At 47.2% G+C, this 20,845-nt stretch overlaps 1 protein-coding gene across 4 annotated transcripts in view; it reads right to left on the reverse strand.

Annotated features, from left to right (window-relative positions):
* Nucleotides 1-632: 632 nt before the first annotated feature.
* Nucleotides 633-20,845, reverse strand: part of CLASP1 (cytoplasmic linker associated protein 1) — a 308,815-nt gene continuing 288,602 nt past the window's right edge. For all 4 annotated transcript variants that reach the window (XM_057301388.2, XM_057301390.2, XM_057301389.2 and 1 more), the window contains 3 exons: nucleotides 11,346-11,552; nucleotides 9,878-9,994; nucleotides 633-3,793 (listed from right to left, as the gene is read on the reverse strand). In XM_057301388.2, coding sequence (XP_057157371.1) covers nucleotides 3,707-3,793; nucleotides 9,878-9,994; nucleotides 11,346-11,552 — 411 coding nt within the window. In that variant the 3' untranslated portion in view covers nucleotides 633-3,706. The remainder of the gene's footprint in view (nucleotides 3,794-9,877; nucleotides 9,995-11,345; nucleotides 11,553-20,845) is intronic.

Here is a 20,845-nt window from a genome sequence, read left to right on the forward strand (position 1 = left end):
CCACTGTTCTCACTGATCAGTTGAGGAAATGGAGCCGATGAGGGAGGCCCCTGCTCACATGGCCTCCAGGAGCGTGGGTGGGGTTCCAGCCCATGCGTCTCACCTCCCACCTTGTCACCGCACACACGGCACAGCAACCAGCTCCCAGGCGACTCCATCAGATGTGATACTTCCCCAGATTGACCTTTTTAAAAAAATGTATATCAATATATATATTTTTCAGATGGAGTATCACTCTTGTCACCCAGGCTGGAGTGCAGTGGCATGATCTCGGCTCATTGTAGCCTCTGCCTCCTGGGTTCAAGCGATTCTCCCACCTCAGCTTCCTGGGTAGCTGGAATTACAGGCACACCACCACACCCAGCTAATTTTTGTATTTTTAGTAGAGACGGGGTTTTGCCACGTCGCCCAGGCTGGTCTTAAACTCCTGAGCTCAAGTAATCCGCCCGCCTCGGCCTCCCAGAATGCTAGGATCACATGGGTTGACCTCTTGATGTCACGAGGGGAAAGAGCTCTTCTGATGTATGATTCCTCCTGAATCCTTTATCGAAATGGCTGTGTTCTGATCGCAGGGGGAGGGGATCAGCTATCTGCAGGGCATGGTGGTGGTAAAGACATCATCAAGCAGAACATTGAATTAAGTCTCATTTATTCTAGGGCAAACTCAAAAGGGTTTTTTTTTTTTGTTTTCTTTTTTAGCAAATCCTAGCACATTATTAACAAAAAAATCTGTACATTTGCCATGATACACTTGAAAGTGAAACAAATAAGATATAAATACAGATATGGATGTAACATGAAAAAGCCCAAAAAAAAAAAAACCCAAAAAACAAAAAAACCCACCCAACCTGGGGGTGTGGGGACCATGCGTGTGAACACAGTGCCAACAAAACTATTTTGGTGGCTGATATTTTTTCAGAGCATTTCTTTATTTCCAAACATTATTGTTAGCAAAGTCCTGGTGGGATTCTACAAAGTTCTTATTTGCTGTCCTTTAAAGTGTAACATTATGCTTGATAAATAAAGGGTGGCAGGGAAAGAAAAAGACTGATGAGACAAAGTCAGTTGCATTACCTGCACAGGGTGGTAAGCTAGTGAGGCGCATAGAAAAGGCAGGCCCGTGGCATCGCCGCAGGTCCGGGAAGCACACACAGTGTACTTGAAGGAAGCTGCGTGCCCCGAGGACCGGCTGCACCCTGCCCAGACCCTGGCTGCAGGGGAGGCAGCAGCTTGGAGGAAGCAGGGAGTCAGCCCGCCCAGCCCCGCAGTGGAGCAGCAGGGGTCTTGGGCCCTGGCCAGTCAGGTAGACAGGGAGGCGGAGGCAGGCTTAGGTGCTCTGCTCTTTTGTGTTCTGTTTTTCATTGGAACAGGGGCCCTGCAGGGAGGCGGCGGCAAGGCAAGGCAGCTGCAGCTGTCAGGGTCTAGGGGGCGACGGTGGGCTCGGCGCCCTCCCAGTGAGGTGGTGGCGGCATGCGAGTCTCCTCGGCGCGGCGGCAGCAGTTTTCAGATTGAGGCCGAGAGACCTGTGACGTGATTGTATCTCTAAGTCAGGAGACTGAAGACTGGGCGAGTGACATTCAAGGCTAGCCCTTTGTGAGTACTATGAGGACGTCCAGCAATGTTCGAGATCCTTTCTAAGTACACTGGGGACTGGGGGACCTTCTGGGAGTCAAAGAGCTCAAGGAGAAAGGTCTTTCTAACTGCATTAGGAATAAAGAAACTCATGGATAACCTAGCCCGACGCACATTCCTGCAACAGAGGGGTCAACAAGAGACTCCCTAATTCACTTGTAGAGTGTAAAAAAGAAATACCATTAATGACATATTAATAAACAAACAGTACTTATCAACAAAAGACCTGGTCCTGCTATATTTTGAGCCAAAGCTAGTCAGTAATACCCAACCCCTTGAAACGCATCCCTCAAGTTCCCTCAACAGCAGCAGTGAGGTACCACACATGTGTAGGGTGCACGCACAAACACACACAACACCACACACACACACACACACACACGTCAGCACCCTGGCTTTACTGTTCCTATGCACTATGGGGCCTTCATTTTCAGCGCATGTTTCCAAATCAACATCAGTCTTTCCCAGCTTCCTGCATCCAATCCAGAGGGTCAGGGCAGAGGGGTCTGTGGAAATGATGTTAAGAATCACGTGCTCTGGCACCCAGCCTCTGCTTTCAGTCCTAGCAGTTGCAGTGGGCTCTGCACTGGAATAGCAAATACGTTATTAGAATTAATCTCAAAAGAAGCATTTTCCTTATGGAAAAATCAGTTCAATTTATAGGATCTAATACAACAGTAAGAGACGATAGAAGTCCTCATGATTGCATTAAGAATTTCCATTTGGCTTAAGAATTTTACTCAGAATTTATTTAACCAGACTCCAAACCTCTAGTTACTTTTATTGGAGTAATTAGGCTCTAAAGGTGTTTTTAACAAGGGGGCCTAGTGGTTCGTTGAGGAGGAAGAGAGACTGTAAATGTGTGTTCTTTTTAAGTGTGTTTCTAATCCTGTTTTTCTGCAATCCTGCTACACCTCATAATTACTTTTTTCCTTAAACAGTGACTATTTCATCAACAGACATTCAAGGAACTACTTCAGTTTATAAAATTAAAAAAAAATTGTGATATCCAGTCTCTCTAGGCTTTTCTTGGCTCTTAATCCCACATTAAACTGAGAAGTCAGAACTAAGATGGTAAAGATGCCATTTACCAGATTAATTGAGACCATGTTAGAACTGAACGGCTTAGGCAGAACTTGGAGGGGAGGAAAGAAGTTGGTGCTCAATCTGAATCATCGTGTAGCCCAGAGATGAGGGTCTTGGCAGAGCCCCCATGACAACAGTGTTCCCAAGGATCTCAGCAGTAAAGATGAAAGACTTCTTCTTTATCTTCTGTGCTTCATGAACTGCCATCTCAGGCATCCCTAAATGATGCCATACATTTATCTTATTTTTGTGTCCAGATTTAAACTTGAAGAATTCCTTTGCATGGAAGCTCTGGGGTAGGGACCTTGTCGGTGGAGTCGATTAGGGAGGGCTGGAAGGAGACTGTCAGGGTGCACTCCCAATTCTACGCTGAAAGCCAGGGCAGTCAGCCTCCAGTCTGGATATGACAAGCAAAATTCCCAGCGTTTGTTAAAAGGCCATCTTCAGACTGTTCTTGCCAAGACTTGATTCCCATTTTTAGTAGGTCTCAGAACACAACTTAAAGATATATCACCTTTCGTGGTGTCAGCTGTGAAAGGGGCCCCACACAGACCATACGCACAAGAAAATAGGCTGAGGAGGAAGAACACAAAGTAACACCCCACCCCACCCCCAAATATGTTATTAACTGAAAAAAAAATGCTACTTTCTACCAAGTAGTGGCTAGAGCGCTCTGATTTTTAAAAACTGCACCCCACACACAGGGTTTCGCCATCTCAGCAGGCTGTACAAGACATGTTTTCAGTATGGCTCTTTTCTGTTCTTATTCCTTTTGTTTTGTACGAAGACTGCAATACAGGCCTTGCTTCCTTTACATTCAATACCAGTAAGATTCTACAGAAAAGCTGGAAGGGACCAAAATACTGATTGTAATAAATATTTGTGGGCCTCCTTGTACTGACTGGGCAGCCGATGAACGGGGTGGGGAAAGGTCTCTGAGAGGCACCACTGATTGCTTCTAGGTCTACACAAGAGACAGGTACTGCCATTAGCTGTGCGTGGAGACATCGGAGGAGGAGCTGCTGTTGCTGTTGGTGGTCTGGGCCCTCTTTATGTATAAGTTTAGTAGCTTCATCTGAAAAGAGAAGATGAAACTGAATTAGCAGGAAGAAAAGCAATCAGAAAGTAGAAAACAGCAAAAAGAATCCCAGGTGACAGTAAGGAAACAGCAAGCCCCTTAGTTCCCTTGGTTGAGGAGTTCATTATAAAAACATGTTCTGAGTGCCTGCTGCTCATCCAATGCATCTGCCAGGTGCCAGGGCCACAGAGGGCGGGAGGAGGTCAGAGTCCAGAGGAGGGAAAAGCAGTGGGCAATGACAAGCCCACCACCAGGTGTCACAACTAGGTGGGCCGCAGCAGCTCATGGAGGAAGGGATACGGGGGCAGGGCCATTCATCTCAAGCACGACTGCAGCCCAAAGGCTCCATCAGAGCCAGGGAAAAAGCAGGGTGAGAACCCCGCTCCACAGGGCTGAAGTGGCTGGGCCAAGGTCAGAGGGCAAATCCTCTAACCTTCACACCTTTAGCCTCTTGAGTAGCTGGGACTACAGGCATGTGACACCATGCCTGGCAGTACTTTAAATGTAAATGGATTAAACTCTTCAATCAAAAGACAGAAATGGGCAGAATGGATAAACATGTGATCCAATTATATGCTGTCTATAAGAAATTCACTTTAGATCCAAAGACATAAATGGATTGAAAATGAAAGGATATAAAAAGATATTCCATGAAACAGTAATGAAAGGGAGCAAGGCTGGCTATACTAATATCAGACAAAACAGACTTGACATCAAAAAAGCTTCTGGAGATAAGACTTCGATACTCCACCCTCAATAATGGATGAAAGAACCAGACAGATGATAAGCAAGCAAATAGAGGACTTAACCTGATAAACCAACTTGATCTAACAGATGTATATGAAACTCAACAACAGAACACACATTCTTCTCAAGGGACACATTAAGTTTCAAATCTATTGAAGTTTAATTTGTGATTTAACATATGGTTTATCATAGGATTTAACATATGATTGAACATAGACCATATGTTCAATCACAAATTAAGTTTAAATAGATTTAAAAAGATACCAAAGTATCTTCTCAACCATAATGGGATGAAATAAATCAATAATAGAAGGAAAACTAAAAAAAATCATAAATTTATAAAAATTGAGTTAACATATTCTTAAACAACCAATGAGTAAAGAAGAGATCATAAGGTAAACTAGAAGACATATTTAAAAAAAGAATTTTTTTTTTTGAGACAGGGTCTCACTCGGAGGCCCAGGCTGGAGTGCAGTGGCACAACCTCAGCTCACTGCAGCCTTGACCTTCGAGGATCAGGTGATCCTCCCACCTTAGCTTCCTGACTAGCTGGGACCAGAGGTGCACACCACCATGCCCAGCTAATTTTGTATTTAGTATGATGGGGCTTTGCCATGTTGACCAGGCTAGTCTTGAACTCATGGGCTCAAGCGATCCTCTTGCCTCGGCCTCCCAAAGTGCTGGGATTACTAGCGTGAGCCACCGCACCTAGCCTTAGAAAACATCTTGAGACAAATGAAAATGATAAGACAATTTTTGGGGATGCAGCAAAAGCAGTGCTGAAGAGGGAAATTTAGAGTGATAAATGCTTACGTTAAAAAAGAAAGCTCTCTAATCAACAACCTAAACTTTTATCTTAAGGAACCAGAAAAAAGAACTACATCTAAAGCTAGCAGGAGAAAACAATAAAGATTAGAGCAGAGATAAACAAAATAGAGAACAGAAAAATAGAGAAAATTGGCTGGGCATGGTCACGCCTATAATCTCAGCACTGTAGGAGGCTGAGGTGGGAGAATCGTTTGAAACCAGTTCAAGACCAGACTGGCAACATAGCAAGACCCTATCTCTACAAAAAATTTAAAAATTAGCTGGGATTATGTGTGCCTGTAATCCCAGCTACTTGGGGAGGGGCTGAGATGGGAGGATGGCTTGAGTCCAGGAGGTCAAGGGTGCCAGTGAGTCATGATTGTGCCACCGCACTCCAGCCTGAGTGACCAAAAATTAATTAATTAATTTATGCATGCACAGACATGGTCTTGCTGTTGCCCAGGCTGGTTTGGAGCTTCTGGCCTCAAGTGACCCTGCCAAAGTGCTAGAATTACAGGCGTGAGCCACCCACTCCTGGCCCAGTCAAATAATTTTCAACAAGCATGCCAAGACCGTTCAATAGGGAAAGGATCATCTTTTTAACAGATAAGAAATCGCCATCAGGTTATTTATTTTCAACAAATGAGATACCCATCCTCATCTCATAGAGGACGGCTATTAGAAATAATGAGAAATAAATTAGAAAAGTGAAAAATAAAAACAGAAAATAACAAGTGTTGGTGAGGATGTGGGGAAATTAGAACCCTTGTGCACTGTTGGTCAGAACGTAAAATGGTGCAATCTCTGTGGAAAACAGCAGGGAGGTTCCCTGAAACATGAAGGACTTGAACAGGTGCACCAGTGTTCATAGCAGCATTATTCACAAGAGCCAGAAGGTGGAAGCAACCCAGGGTCTATCAACAGATGAGCAGATAAACAAACCATGCAATCTACACACAATGGACATTCAGTCTTGAAAAGGAAGGAAATTCTGACAAATGCTGCAACATGGATAAGCCCTGAGGACATTATGCTAAGTGAAATAAGCCAGCCACAAAGGACACATACGATGTAATTCCACTTATATGAGACACCTGGGGTAGTCAAATTCATGGAGACAGAAAGTAGAAAGGTGGATGCCAGGGGTTGGGAAAGAAGGAAATAGGAAATTATTGTTTAATGGGTGCAAAGGTTCAGTTTTGCAAAATGAAAAAAGTTTCGAAGATGGATGGTAGTGATGGTTATACAACAATATGAACCACACACTTAAAAATAGTTACAATGGGTCAGATGAGGTGGCTCACACCTGTAATCCCAGCATTTTGGGAGGTGGGTGGATCACTTGAGGTCAAGAGTTCGAGACCAGCCTGACCAACATGGTGAAACCCCGTCTCAACTAAAAATACAAAAACTAGCTGGGCGTGGTGGCAGGCGCCTATAATCCCAGCTACTCAGGAGGCTGAAGCAGGACAATCGTTTGAACCTGGGAGGCGGGGGTTGCAGTGAGCCAAGATCACGTCACCGCACTTCAGCCTGGGTGACAGAGTGAGACTCTATCTCAAAAAAAAAAAGTTACAATGGTAAATTTTATTATACCACAATAAAAAGACTGGAGGGGGGGAAAAAGAAAAGAAAGCTTGTTCAAGGTCATAAAACTCGTAAGTGGGGAACAGAGACCAGAAGGCAAGCTGACCCCAAAGCTAGCGTTGCTGCCCTAGCAACACGGCATCTCTCCAAATGCACTACAGAGGTTCCTTCCCTTCATCAGACCTCTTCGTACAGAAGATATCTCTTCCTGGTATCACTTATTTTTTTTCTTAAAAAAAAACCTTTTTTTTGAGACAGAGTTTCGCTCTGTCACCCAGGCTGGAGTGCAGTGGTGCGGTTCTTGGCTCACTGCAACCTCCACCTCCCAGGTTCAAGTGATTCTCCTGCCTCAGCCTCCTGAGTAGCTGGGATTACAGACATGTGCCACCACACCCACCTAATTTTGTATTTGTAGTAGAGATGGGGTTTCACCATGTTGGTGAGGCTGGTCTTGAACTCCTGACCTCAGATGATCCGCCTGCCTCGGCCTCCCAAAGTGCTGGGATTACAGGTGTGAGCCATGCCCAGCCTTCATTTATTAACTTCATTTTAGCAAAAGGAGAGGGTGTTCCCATAGGCCTGTAACACTGGAACACAGGGAGCCATGACTTGATTCTCTTTGTTTCTAGTCAAGGAAATTGAGACAGACTTAGCACCAGGTTCTGCCTGCCAGCTACCATCTGGTTGAGGAAGGGAGGGAGTTTGTATTAGGAGATGTGTACCTGAGTCTACAAAGTTCATATGAACATACCAGAGCTATTACATGAAAAAAAATTTAGGCCAGACACGGTGGCTCACACCTGCAATCCCAGCACTTTGGGAAGCCAAGGCAGGAGGATCACCTGAGGTCAGGAGTTCGAGACCAGCCTGGCCAACCAGGCAAAACCCCGTGTCGACTAAAAATACAAAAACTTAACCAGGCGTGGTGGCACACGCCTGTAATCCCAGCTACTCAGGAGGCTGAGGCAGGAGAATCGCTTGAACCTGGGAGACAGAGGTTGTCTGTGCCACTGCACTCCAGCCTGGGTGACAGAGCGAGGCTCCATATAAAAATAATAATAATAAAAAACTTAACGGCTGGATGAACTGGGCTACGAAAGCAGAAAGATGTGAAGGCCAGTCTCTCCAAACCCCTGAGGAACTAAGGTTGTAAATGGGGGAGGGAAGGCGCTGGCTCCCGGTCAGGAATGTGGGTTCTGGACCCAAAGCTTCACCAAGAGTGGCAGCAGCGGGTCAACTGCCAAATGGGGAGGAGAAAACACCTGGATTTTCTGTCCCTTATCCAAAGGGTCAAATGAGTTGATGGGACAACTCTCTTACTCAGGAAAAGTAAAAAGTGCCAGACAAAACCAAGGTGTGACTCATGTTCTTTTTGGATGAAGTTTCCATTTTATAAATGTAATTCCCTTTGTGAACTGTATCATCGAAGGTCCTCCTGGTCAGCAGGAATCACCTACAAATCCCTGATGGAGGTAGGAGAGCTGGGGGGACTTTTGCTCTATATCTTTCAGATAATTAGGAAGGGGATCTGATGAGGAGCCTGTGCAGCAGTAGGGCAAGGAGAAGGAACTGGAGAACAGAATAAGGTCACCCCCAAACCATGCACTGCACACCTGCCTCATACACCTCTTCCAGCCTATCTGCTGATTCCTGTTTACAAAAAGAGGACAGTGTCTCCTCTGGACCACCGGTTCTCAACCAGGGGTGATTCTGCCCCCCAGAGGGCATCTGGCCAGGTGTGAGACAGCAGTGATGGGTGCTATTGGCACATGTCGGTATAGACGGTGGTGGTCACAGATGCTGCTTAAACTTCCTACCACACACAGGGCAGCCCACCTCAACAAGGTGGCCCAGAGTGTCAACAGAGCCAAGGTGGAGAAACCCTGCTCTGAACACCCCAGCCAGAGCTTTGCTTCCCCAGAACTCTGGAGAAACAAGGCTCTGGCTGTTAATGCTCACCAGCTGTATCAAAGCAACAGCTCAATCTGAAATGATGAAATGGGCCCCACTTGCCAATTCCTCCTCTCATAAGAGCAGGCGCTTCTGGTTTCATGTTTTCCACTGGCTTCGTTTGATAGAGTGGTTTGTATAAAAAGGTGGGGATTTTAAACTCCACAGAGATGTGCTTTCTCCACAGGCAGGTCCTGAGGCCCCAGGCCCAGCTGGCCTCCTCTCTGGGAACCAAGGCCTCACCCCTTCACCATGCCTCTCCTGCCACAGCATAAGGCCGGGTTTTTAATCTGCTCTCACCAGCCTAGCATGTCACATTTGAGTTTGTTGTCGTTGTTGTTGTTTTAATTAAAACCAATAAGCAGTCTAGCCACTCTCATTTTCAGTGACATCCATTTTGGTCCATTTTCTTCCCCTGATTCCAGACACCCTTAAAGGAACATTAGAGGCAGCAGTGTGAGTAAGAAGTCTGCCTCCTGGAGTCAGGTCTGTGCCCTGGGGCACGTTAAGGGGGATGACCATGCCCACAGGGATGTTGCCGTAAACATGAGTCAACGCATGCAAAGTGCGTAGGGCTGCCCTGCAGGCTCAAGGTGAGAGCCAGCTGTTGCCACTACTGATGCCCATGAGGGACTCAGCTCTGATTCAGCAACTGCTAAGCAAGCAGGTAAATTTCTTTAGTGTTTCCATGAAAAATCGGATGGTTTCTAATTAAAGTTGTTTTTCTTTTGGAAATAAACCAGCAGCTCAAAATCAGCATTTCATAAACAGGAGTTAAGGCAGACTATGTTGTGTAATGTTAGTCTTACCTTAAACTGATTTCACTGTATAGTTCATTTTTATATTTAGAAAAATCCTATTGGAGAAATAAGGCCCAGCTAAAATACAATGAACAAAACCTGTCTGGAATCCAGAGCTGCAATCAAATGGATTTATGACAAGCTGGCAGAGCCCAGGTGTGCGCATCAGCCCAGGTAACACTATACATACCTTGCTCCCTGTGAGCTGTGCAAGGTGAGGTTTCAGGTCTTCTCCGATTACGGAATAAATTGCCACTAAGCAAAACACGCTGGCCTTACGCACACTACTTTCGGTGTTGTCATAACCCTAGAGAGCCAGAAGGGAACATGAAAAGGAAACCAGATCAAAGATTCATTCCATAGCCAACATCTCATCAATGTTTCCACAAATGCCCTCAGAGTTCAACCTTGGACTTGTCAGTAACAACCAGGATAGACCTCAGCCCCGCAATGGAATCCAGACAGCTTTCACCCCAAAGTGGTCACAACTTAGCATCAAGAGAAACTTGGTTTCTGGGGTGCGGAAGCAGGAGGGTGGAGAGTCCCAGACTGGTCTCTGCGTCTGCACAGGTATCACCGTGTAACAAGCTGCCACCCAAGAAACATTGTAGAGGAGAGAGAATGAGAAAAGGAAATGAAGGGGAAAGAGAACTTGCTTTATTCCCATTTCTCCCAAAGGTAAACCAAATTTCCTTGTGAAAATGCCTTTAAAGAAATGAGAACATCATCACTCGCTCTTGTGAGCAAAACCCCTCTACCCTCCAGTGATTGCTGGGGAACGTCTGGTCCCACAGCCTGATGTCCGTGTCCCTTTGCAGCTGGGCCTCCATCTATCTGTCGGCCTCATCCTGGCCCACACCCAGCTGGGGCTACCTGCTGCTGTTCTCCAAACAGCCTGGGACTCTTCAGTCTCTGTGCCTTTCCCTTTGTTTGGAATAATCTAGGCCTCAACAATTAAGTGTTTAGTCCCCAAGCCAAGTGCCCAGCAAACAGCAGCATTGATTAAATGTGATACTAACTCCTCTCTACCTTTCCCCAGTGAAACTCCCTCGCCAAGGGCCAACTTCAAACCACCTCTTCTATGAACCCTCTCTCCCCCACCCCAACCTGGAAACCCCTTCTCTACTGTCATGTAGCCCATGGTGACACCTGTCATTATCTGTGTGGCTGCGGAGTAGGCTGAAAATCCTCTGAGGCAGTCCACACAGTGGAACGCAGCTGCTTTATGCCAGTCTGTCTCACTTACTGTCTCATGCTTAGAAGAGTTTCAGTGAGTATTTGTGTGCTGCATGAGACCAAGGACCATTGTTTGATTTACACTCCATGGTCCACCTCGCCCAGGGCTGGGGCTACAGCAGGTGTGCAATAAGGGTTTGTTGAAAGAATGGACAAAAAAATGATCAAAGTATGTTTATAGTAAACAGAAAGTTCATTCTGTGAGCTGCCAGGAAAGCATTCTTAGTGCATTCAGGAGAGGGGGTGAGCTGGAAGCCGACAGAGGAGGCTGTGAAGTGTCCCTGCCACACGGCCTCACAGGTCCTGCCTGGTTTTTCCTACCCATCCCTGCCAGTGAAGGAGGAGCACAAAGCCCTTACATTACTTCAAGTTAGGCAACCCCACACAGGCCGGGGGCAGGCCCCACCAACACGAGGGCCTACCTGCAGCAAGCCTGGGATGATGTCGACAAGGAGCTGCAGCAATGACTCCTTTGCGATCCTCTCGACGACTTTGGTCTGCATCTTGATGGCAGCAAGGTTGATGGGGTAGTCGGCCGTCTGGATGATGGGGCAGAGCACCTTGATGCACTGCTCCGGGTGGATGGAACTGGCCAGTGTGGACGCAGCCTCCTCAGCCGCTCTCACCACCTGAAACACCCAGTTCCCCCAAAGAGTGAGCTCCACATGCCACATGAAGCGAAAGACCAAACATCACTTTTGATTTCAGAGGCCAAAGGACAATGACCTCAATGTCAGATGGCAGCCATTGCTTCGCCTGGCTCAATTGTTAAACACAGAGTGGTCTGCAGGGTGATTTTAAAGGGGAGTGTGGGCCACGGAAAGGCAGGTCTAGGGGATTCTGGGAAAAACCTTAGAAAAGTGGTACTCGGTCGGGTGCGGTGGCTCACACCTGTAATCCCAGAACTTTGGGAGGCCGAGGTGGGCAGATCACGAGGTCAGGAGATCGAGACCATCCTGGCTATCACGGTGAGAACCCATCTCTACTAAAAATACAAAAAATTAGCTGGACGTGTTGGTGGGCACCTGTAGTCCCAGCTACTTGGGAGGCTGAGGCAGGAGAATGGCATGAACCTGGGAGGCGGAGCTTGCAGTGAGCCAAGATCGCGCCACCGCACTCCAGCCTGGGTGACAGTGCAAGACTCTGTCTCAAAAAAAAAAAAAGAAAAGAAAAGAAAAGAAAAGTGGTACTCCAAGTGCAGCCCCCTATCAGCCCCAGCAGCAGTGCTGGGAACCTGTTAGAAATGCAACTTCTCAGGCCCACCCAGACCTGCTCAGAGGTGGGCCCCAACTGGAGGAGGGGGTGCAACGAGCTGTGTTGGTAAGCACCAGGTGATTTCTAGACACACTAAAATTGGAGAACCTCCGCCCTAGAAGACTAGGACCTGAATACAGAAATGCTTCCAATGGCTTGTGGGACACCTACAACTGGAGCATCTGCAAAGAAGCCTGGAGGAAATCAGAGTGACTTCAATGCTGGCACTTCCTGGAAGAGGCCCACCTGCCAGGCAGTTGAGGCAGTTGGGAAGGCACAGAGAGAAGCCCCTGAAAGGGTTTTCCTGAGGAATCTCTTCTGGAAAGTTGCTTTTCTAGGACTCTGTGCTCACGATGACCCCTTTGCCTTCCATTTTTAGGGAGGTACATGAAATGGCCATCTCATGGTCAAAGGAGCAGCCTCTGACCTCTGGAGGGCCACAAGACCCTTTTGTAATAAAGATGGAAGCAAAATGCAAAACCCAGTGAGCAAGAAAGAGGACAGCAGAAGGCCTGGTGGAAAGAGCCTCGGCCTTGGGCTCAGGGAGCAGGTCCCAGTCATGCTAGTCCCAAATGCTAAAACTCCATGTCCTCATCTGTAAAACAGGGACGTCACAGAGATAAATGGTGAGCAGTACTCAAGATATAGTCAGTAAAGGATGCTTACTACTACCAATGGCACAGAGTACACATTACATAAATGACAGATAAAGACAGGCACCAGGCTATACGCACATGGATTTTCTTACAAAGTACAACAGAACTCGAATACTTTTTGCCTACTGCCAGCCCTGACTGGGCTAGTCATTCCATCCAGATTCCTTTTTGCATTATGTTCTGTTACTCAAAATAACTCAGCTCTAACTTCATACAACAAAAAGGTGAAGACTACCAGCCCACAGCTTCAGTCATCCCAGCCCTTGTGAGTGAAGCAAGACAGGCCCATGGAAACAGCATATGGATCATCTGGAAAGCTGCTTCTAGTTATGGGCATGAAGTGGGTGAAGAAGTCTGTACAAGTCAGGGAGCGTGGGAAATGGACAGGAGGCCCACAGAGAGGCCACCTGAGCTGTGTAGCAGACAGGCCCAGGGCTGGGCTCAGAGGCCATATAAACTGCTTGGGGTCACTTTGGGGCCCTCACTGAGGCTCTCCTGGGGCTCTGGGAAGAGACTGTGGCTCCAGAAGACGCTCGGCTTCACCTTCAGCCCAGGGCTACACTGTCCCATGAACAGGGCTCACTTCAGGGAGTGTGCATGAGTCCATGTGTCAGCTCTGCTCTGTGGAATGGTAAAGGGAAATTTTTCCAACACTAGACAGCTGAGTTCATCTCATTAACAATGGACACGTTTGGGGCCAGCCGTGCTGCTGTTAGTGGGTTTTTCACTATGAAGCCCCATATGAGCTTTGGCTACTCACACCCACTACCTGGCACTTATCACTACAAAACACCTGGAAGAAAGTGCATCAAGGGTTAACGCTCTTTCTCTCAGGGCGGTAAGATAATGGATAACTTTGTTTTCCTCTTCATACTTTTTAGATAGATAGAAAAATTGCAATGAACATTAGGCTGGTGCAAAATTAGTTGCAGTTTTTACCATTACAATATAACCTTTGTAGCAAGGAAAATGTATTCCAGAAAATCTACTTGAACTGTCTGAGGCCAGGGAAAACTGGCAGCCCAGCCCTGGCTCAGGGTGGAAGGTGGCAGGGCAGTGCACTTGAGGAGCAGGCCGCACCTCATTCGTCTTCCTGAAGGGAACCCCACCCCAGCATACGGGAGGTGCTCCGTGGTGCAGCCAGCGCCATCATCATGACTGTTCCTGCTGACCTCCCACTCTCCATAAAGCCCTTCTGCTGAACTACAAAACTCACTGTCCCTCAGATGTGGCTGACACACACGTCCCAGCCCCTGCCCAGGCCTCCCTATCAGACCAGTGACACTTTTCCCCCAACTTCTGTTCCTCTGTCTGTGACATTCACATGGCACCATATGTAGACGGCTTTGTATTTCTGGTGGCATTTCCATGTGTGTTTCTTCTTATCAAACACCCAGGAACTGAAACATTTCTGTTGTACCTAAGTACCCACTAAGCTGGGCATTTACCAGGAGCTTAGTACTTACTGAGAGACTGAGCATTCATTCTCCTAGCTGTCTGAGAATATGTCCCACTTAAAGAAGCCCTACCTCCCTCAAGTCTTTCTTGTTGGAGGTCTTTTGTACTTTCCCTGGGAGGACCCGCTAACTCCTTGCAGCCCTGAGTAAAGGCTAGGAGTCTCATGAAATAAGATCAGCACATCCATCACCACGTAGCCGGCACCCTGGAGTGAACACACTGCAGCCACCTCTGGGGCCTACACTGGGATTATGGATGAATCCCTGGTGGAGCTCTGGATCAGCATGGCTTAAGGGTAAGTACTGTGTACAGGTCAGAACACCCAAGATTCGCCTGTGCTCACTATGTATGTGAAGGTCAGGCTCGAGGACAAAGCACTGTAGAGAGGCAATTTTATTTTAAAAGTCATGTCCAACTCTCAAGCACCTCATAAGATTCTTTCCTCTCATTTGTGCTCTGTGTGTACGTTTGTTCACCCAGCCCTGACCAGGTGCCTCCTGTGTGTCAGAGACTGAGCTCAAAGCTCAGGCCACAGAGCTGAGAAGGACTGGGCCACCCATGCTCTGGTGGTTCAGGGCAGAGTGAGGGTAGTCTGTGCAGAGGGCCGGCATGAGGGTGTGGAGACCCAGGAAGGAGCCAGATGGCAGGGACCTGCTACCTGATGCACTTCTTGTGGGTGGCCAGGATTAGATGGGAGGAAGGAGAATGGATATGTGCAGAAGGCTTCTTTGGTGTTCTGCGGGCCTTCCTCCAGCTCAAGGGCCCTCGGCCATGCACAGCCAGCCTACCCTGCCTCTGCCTCGTCCAGGCACCTCAGTGAGCAGGCCTTCCCCTTGCCAGCCAAAGTGTTAGACTCAACATTGATGGCACTGACTCCAGGCATGCCACGAATGTACAGGAAGGAGCCTATTTGAAGGAAGCCCACTGTGATTTCTTTTTCTTGCCAATTCAAACTCCTGCCAAAGGTAGCTTTTTCCACACAGGTCACCTGAAAGCAGAGTACTGTTTGGACCCTGGTGTGTACGTGTGACCTTTCACTTTTTTACCCCGACAAAGGCAGCCTCCAGAGTTAGATGAGCATATTCTCAGCCTCTGAGAGAAGTACAGGAGACAAACCTTAGTTGAATCCTCTGGCAAAAAACTTCCTTGGTCTAAGCTTCCATTTTTTAATAAAAACTCCTAAAAACGAGGATTTTATTTTTAATTTTTTGAGACAGAGTCTCACTCTATCATTCAGGCTGGAGTGCAATAGAGTCATCTGGGCTCACTGCAACCTCTGCTTCTGGGTTCAAGCGATTCTCATGCCTCAGCCTCCCAAGTAGCTGGGATTACAGGCGTGTGCCACCACACCCAGCTAATTTTTGTATTTTTAGTAGAGACGGGGTTTCACCATGTTGACCAGGCTGGTCTCAAACTCCTGGCCTCAAGTGATCCACCCACCTCAGCCTCCAAAGTGCTGGGATTACAGAGGCACTGCGACCAGCCTAAAATGAGGATTTTAAAGTATCTACTTTCACAGTTATCTGAATTGAGACAAGATGTAAACCAGCTTGGTATATTTTAGCTACAAAACACATGATGGCTAAGCCATACATGGAGGCTCACACCTGTAACCCCAGCTACTTGGAAGGCTGTGCTGGGTGGATCACTTGAGCCCAGGAATTTGAGACCAGCCCGGGCAACATGGAGAAACCCCATCTCAAACAAAAACAAAACACAAGCTAGGTGCTGGTGGAGGAATGACACCAGAGTGGAGCTCAGCAGCAGAGGCACCACCAGAAGGCACAGCAGCTGAGCCGGGAGCTCCCAAGTTGCTGGGGATGGGGGGCGAGGGGGGCAGAGCTTTGTGACCCCGAGACTCCACAGAGGCCCAGTCATCACACTGAATGTTCTAAGAATGGGTAACACTGGTAAGCCAGCTCCTTCCCTGGGGTCCAGTGCCAACATCATGATGGGTATGCCCTCTCCAATGACCTCTAAGATGCCTGAGGTTCCTCAGCAAGGCCTAGCTCCTTCCTGCCTATGCGGTGCTTCCTCTCCCTGCCCACACCCTGTGCAGCCACATCTCTATGCCCCTGGCCAAGTCATCCTGAGGACTTACTGCAACACAACTCCCAGGAAGCCTCATCATGTGTACGCTTTATTTTATCACTGCAGGTAAATATTTTGCTGAAATTGTCCCTCCCACTAGACTAAAAGTTCCTTGAAGGCAAGATCCCATCTTAGCCACCTTTCTATTCCCATGACTGGCACAATGTCCAGTATACGCCAGGTGCTCAATAAATAGCTGTTGAACTAATTTCCCCATAGTGTGCGTGTGCACGTGCACACACACACACACACACACAGATAGGGTCTTGCTCTGTTGCCCAGGCTGGAGTGCGATGGTGTGATCATGGCTCACTGCAGCCTCGATCTCCTGGGCTCAAGCGATCCTCCTACCTTAGCCTCCCCAAGTAGGTGGGATTACAGGCACACATAATATTTTAAGTTTTTTGTAGGGGTCTCAGTATGTGAGATGGGGTCTCGCTATGTTACCCAAACTGGTTTCAAATGATCTGCCCACCTCAGCCTCCCAAAATGCTGGGATTACAAGCATGAACCACTACACCCAGGCCAGCGTACATATTTTTAATGCTCATGACTCACAAAGTCACATCTGGAGCATGCCACATTGACTTGGATTTACATTTTTCCTAAGGAGCTAGCACAGAAAACTAGGAGCATGGCAGGTTATCTACAAATGATCAACTTGGGCTGTGGAAAAATCTACTGTACCAGGCCCAGAGAGTCCCATTCCAGGTGACACACTGGAAAAGCAACAGAATAGTTCTTTGGAAAAGAGACTTCAGCTCAGGTTTTTCCAGTCACCAACTGTCTGAGGAGGACCGGCATGTTTCTTGGAAGAGCTCCGTCAGGTAATGGGTTGCCTCAGACGGGCGCTTTCCTTCCTCCTCCATTTGTGCAGGTCTCAGAGTCTGTGTGTGTTTGGGAAAGCCAAGCACGTGGCTGTGTACCTATGTGGCTGAGTTACACACAGCTGAGTGGACGGTGAAAAGTGGAAGGAGACAGTCCCTCTCTTATCTAATCTGGCCCAGCAATGAAACCATGCTCAGAAACTGCTGGCTTTCTACTGCAAGAAATTACTGCCCAAGTATCATAACACACCAGCCTGAAAGCTGAGGAACTTTTAGGCCTCTGTTTTCAAACCTGGAGAAAGAAACAAAAGGTCAGAAAACACCAGATTCTGTAGCGTATCAAAATTAGAAAGCACTGATGCACAGGAGTCAATATCTGAGGTCCCCCGGGAGGTGGGAAGCAGCTCAGTGGGTGGAAAGAACACGGCTCTGGAGACAGGATTCAAGAGTCGGCAGCATTGCTTTCCAGGCTTGACAGGAGCAAGCTAAGGCCTCCTGGTGCTCTTCGGGGTTGCAACGAGGATTAGTGAGACCAGGTAACCGATTGCCGGGTTCGTGGTGAGAACTCGTGGTTTTCCTTCTCTCCTCCCCATCTCCTGCACTCTATTGCCCTTCAGGATAAAGTGAATTATCCTACAGAGAGCTGCTGGGGAAAAAGGCTGTTTCAGATCCGCTGAGCTGAAACCCAAACCCAAGGAGCCCTTCATCTTACAAAAATCCAGGAACTCTGGATGTGGCCTGCATGAGGCATTTGGTGAAATGTATCTATTATTTTATTTTATTTTGAGGCAGAGTCTTGCTCTGTTGCCCAGGCTGGAGTGCAGTGGCGCCATCTTGGTGGGTTCAAGCGATTCTCCTGCCTCAGCCTCCGAGTAGCTGGGACTACAGGCGCACATCACCACGCCTGGCTAATTTTTTTGTATTTTTAGTAGAGACAGGGTTTCACCAAGTTGGCCAGGCTGGTCTCAAACTCCTGACCTCAAGTGATCTGCCCACCTCGGCCTCCCAAAGTGTTGGGATTACCGGTGTGAGCCACCACGCCCGGATGATCAAATGTATCTAATGTGGATGAGGGCTTTGGTTCTAAAATGTCTGAAAATAAAATGTCAGAAGCTGCACATTAAGATGGGTAGTTTGAGGCCCTCTTTTTCACTGGGGTTAGAGAAAGTTTCCCAAGACAGACGCTGGTTTTGGCAAGGGAGGTAGGTGTTCTCAACTTCCCTCTATATGCCAAACCCCTGGCTTTGGCAAGCTGCCTGAATCAGGGTGAACTTTAGGTTTTGCCCCTGTGTTCTATGTAACATAAGAAGCAAAGATTATAAATGTAAGCAAACAGAGAGCAAAAGTCAACATGGGCAGCAGAAACAAAGGAAGACAACACCACTTAGTACACAGGGTGGCCAGAAGTGGCAAGGATTTAGAAAGGGGTGAGGGACTATTCAAAGAGGACAGGATCAAAAAGACTTCTGGGTTATAATCTGCCTTGAAGTCATCAAAAACTATTCCAATTCTGCTACAGTCTCATTAGAAACACAGCACTCCTTCCTCTTTCAAAGTCAGTGAAGTAATAGTGTCTAGCTAAGAAAAGCGTAATTTTCACATCTAGCTTTTTAAAATTGGACCATTACTCAGAATACTGGTGAATGTTTGCTTAAAGGTTTCTTTCTTTTAGCACAAAGTTTTCAAAATTTGGATTGCATGTTTTTTAGGTTCACAAGGTTTGATCTGGCTCTGTCACAGACACACCAGAATAACTGGTTGAGTCAAAAAAAAAAAAAAAAAAAGCAAAGGTCCAGGAACAACAGTGGCTAGAATCAAAGAACTCTTCATAGCAGTGTCTTGAGCTTAGCTACTCAATCATGTGGAAGCTAAGGAAGAGTTTAGCGCCACCTTCTGGGAAAGGCCAGAAAGACCTTAAAAAATTGGATTGACCCTGAGTTTAAGTATCCACCAGTAGACTGGGGAAAAACGACCAATGCCCCAGATTGGCACTGACATGGTCCTGGGATTTACAACAGAGCGCCAGCATGGCCCTGAACCTGGGACGAGAGTCCTCACTTAGCTAGGCTCAGTACCAGAGGGAGAGGAGAAGAAAAGTTCCAGGCTATAAGTCTGGAGACCTGAGTTTTGGCTCTGGTTCTGGCATCAACTAGCCAAGTGAGCTTGGGGTAAATTTCTTCACTTTCTATGCCTCGGTTTTCCTCATCAGTAAAACCAAAGGGAGAATCTGAATCAATTATTTTAAAAGTATTTCAGATTATAAAATCTTATCATCCAACTCTACCTGATGAGTCTTTTCCCCTGAAAAATGTGCATGCACAAAATTCCAGGAAGCTTTGAAGATCTTGAGAAGTAGTGTCTGTATGAAATGACCTCTAACAAGACAGTCTTCACATCCTTGCCTGGAAAAGGAGATTCAGGGCAACACAATGGATATCTTCAAATGTGGTCAGGCTCTTAGGTGGGAGATTTATTCTGTTCTACTCTAAGGGGTAGAACTAGGGCCAACAGGGACAAATGATGAGAAGGAGTGGAAAGAGGGGCTGGGAGCCCAGGAGGTGGTGTGTCCTGCTGTCCTGGAGATGCTGCAGAGGCTGGGCTGGCCTCTCAGGAGGTGCTCAGCATCAGATGGGAAGCTGGGCAGCACGTTTAAGGCTTCTCTTTGGCATTCTAATTCCGGTATCCATCTCTAAAAACCCATGGCATTTCCTAGCCTAACGCTGACAATGTACCGGCTACCCCAGCACAAATATAGACGGATTCCAAACAAAGCAGTAGTCAAAAAATACAAGTCATATTTTTGACTGGTGTTTTAGAGTTTACTCAATTGCATTTAATAGCTTCTTCGGTGTATTTAGAGAAATGCAGTTATATCTGCTTTATGTAGAATTTTAAAAACTTGACAACAATTCTATTCAAAATCAGTCTACTTTCTTCAATGGAAGAGTATAAAAAGGATACTATCTTCAATTTTCAACAATGTCAACCACCTTACCTCACTTGACTTTAATGCTAGCCTCTCAGCGCAGGGTATAAAACACCCGCCCCCCACCTCCCACCCAGCATACAAGTGCTTTAGATATCCAGAGTGTCTATGACTTGTCCACAATCACAGCCCCCGAGCTGGCAAAAGCAGCATGTGAACCCAGGCCTTCAAACCCCAAACTCAAAGGTTTTGACATTAAGTTATGGCTCTTTCTGAAGCTACAAGAACTAAAGGGCAGGTGTCACATCTGGCTCCTTGAGAGTCAGTTCATCAGCGAGGCAGAACTACTCCCCTACCTGTGAATAACAGCAGGAGCAGCCGCCACCACAGCTGCCACTCAGAAATAGACACTGTGCCTGGCACTTTACAAGCCTGTGAGGTGGGCTATGTTTCTCCACTCGACACAGAGAATATGAGGGCTCACAAAATGGTAAGTCTCCTGCCGTCTTGGCTCAGCGGGGTTCAACCCAGGAGTGTCTTCCAAGCCCATGCCCCCTCCCTTGGCCACATGGCCTTGGCTCCTAGCTAGAGTTCTCTCCCTATGTGCTCCTTTTCAGCCCATCTCAGGTTCTAACTCCCTAAGGAACTCTTCCTTGACTATTCTAGCCCACTCCTAAACTCCTGGTGTATTTCACTTTGAACCACACGAC

This window comes from Pan paniscus, chromosome 13 (assembly GCF_029289425.2).
Source record: "Pan paniscus chromosome 13, NHGRI_mPanPan1-v2.0_pri, whole genome shotgun sequence".
Taxonomy (NCBI): Eukaryota; Metazoa; Chordata; class Mammalia; order Primates; family Hominidae; genus Pan; species Pan paniscus.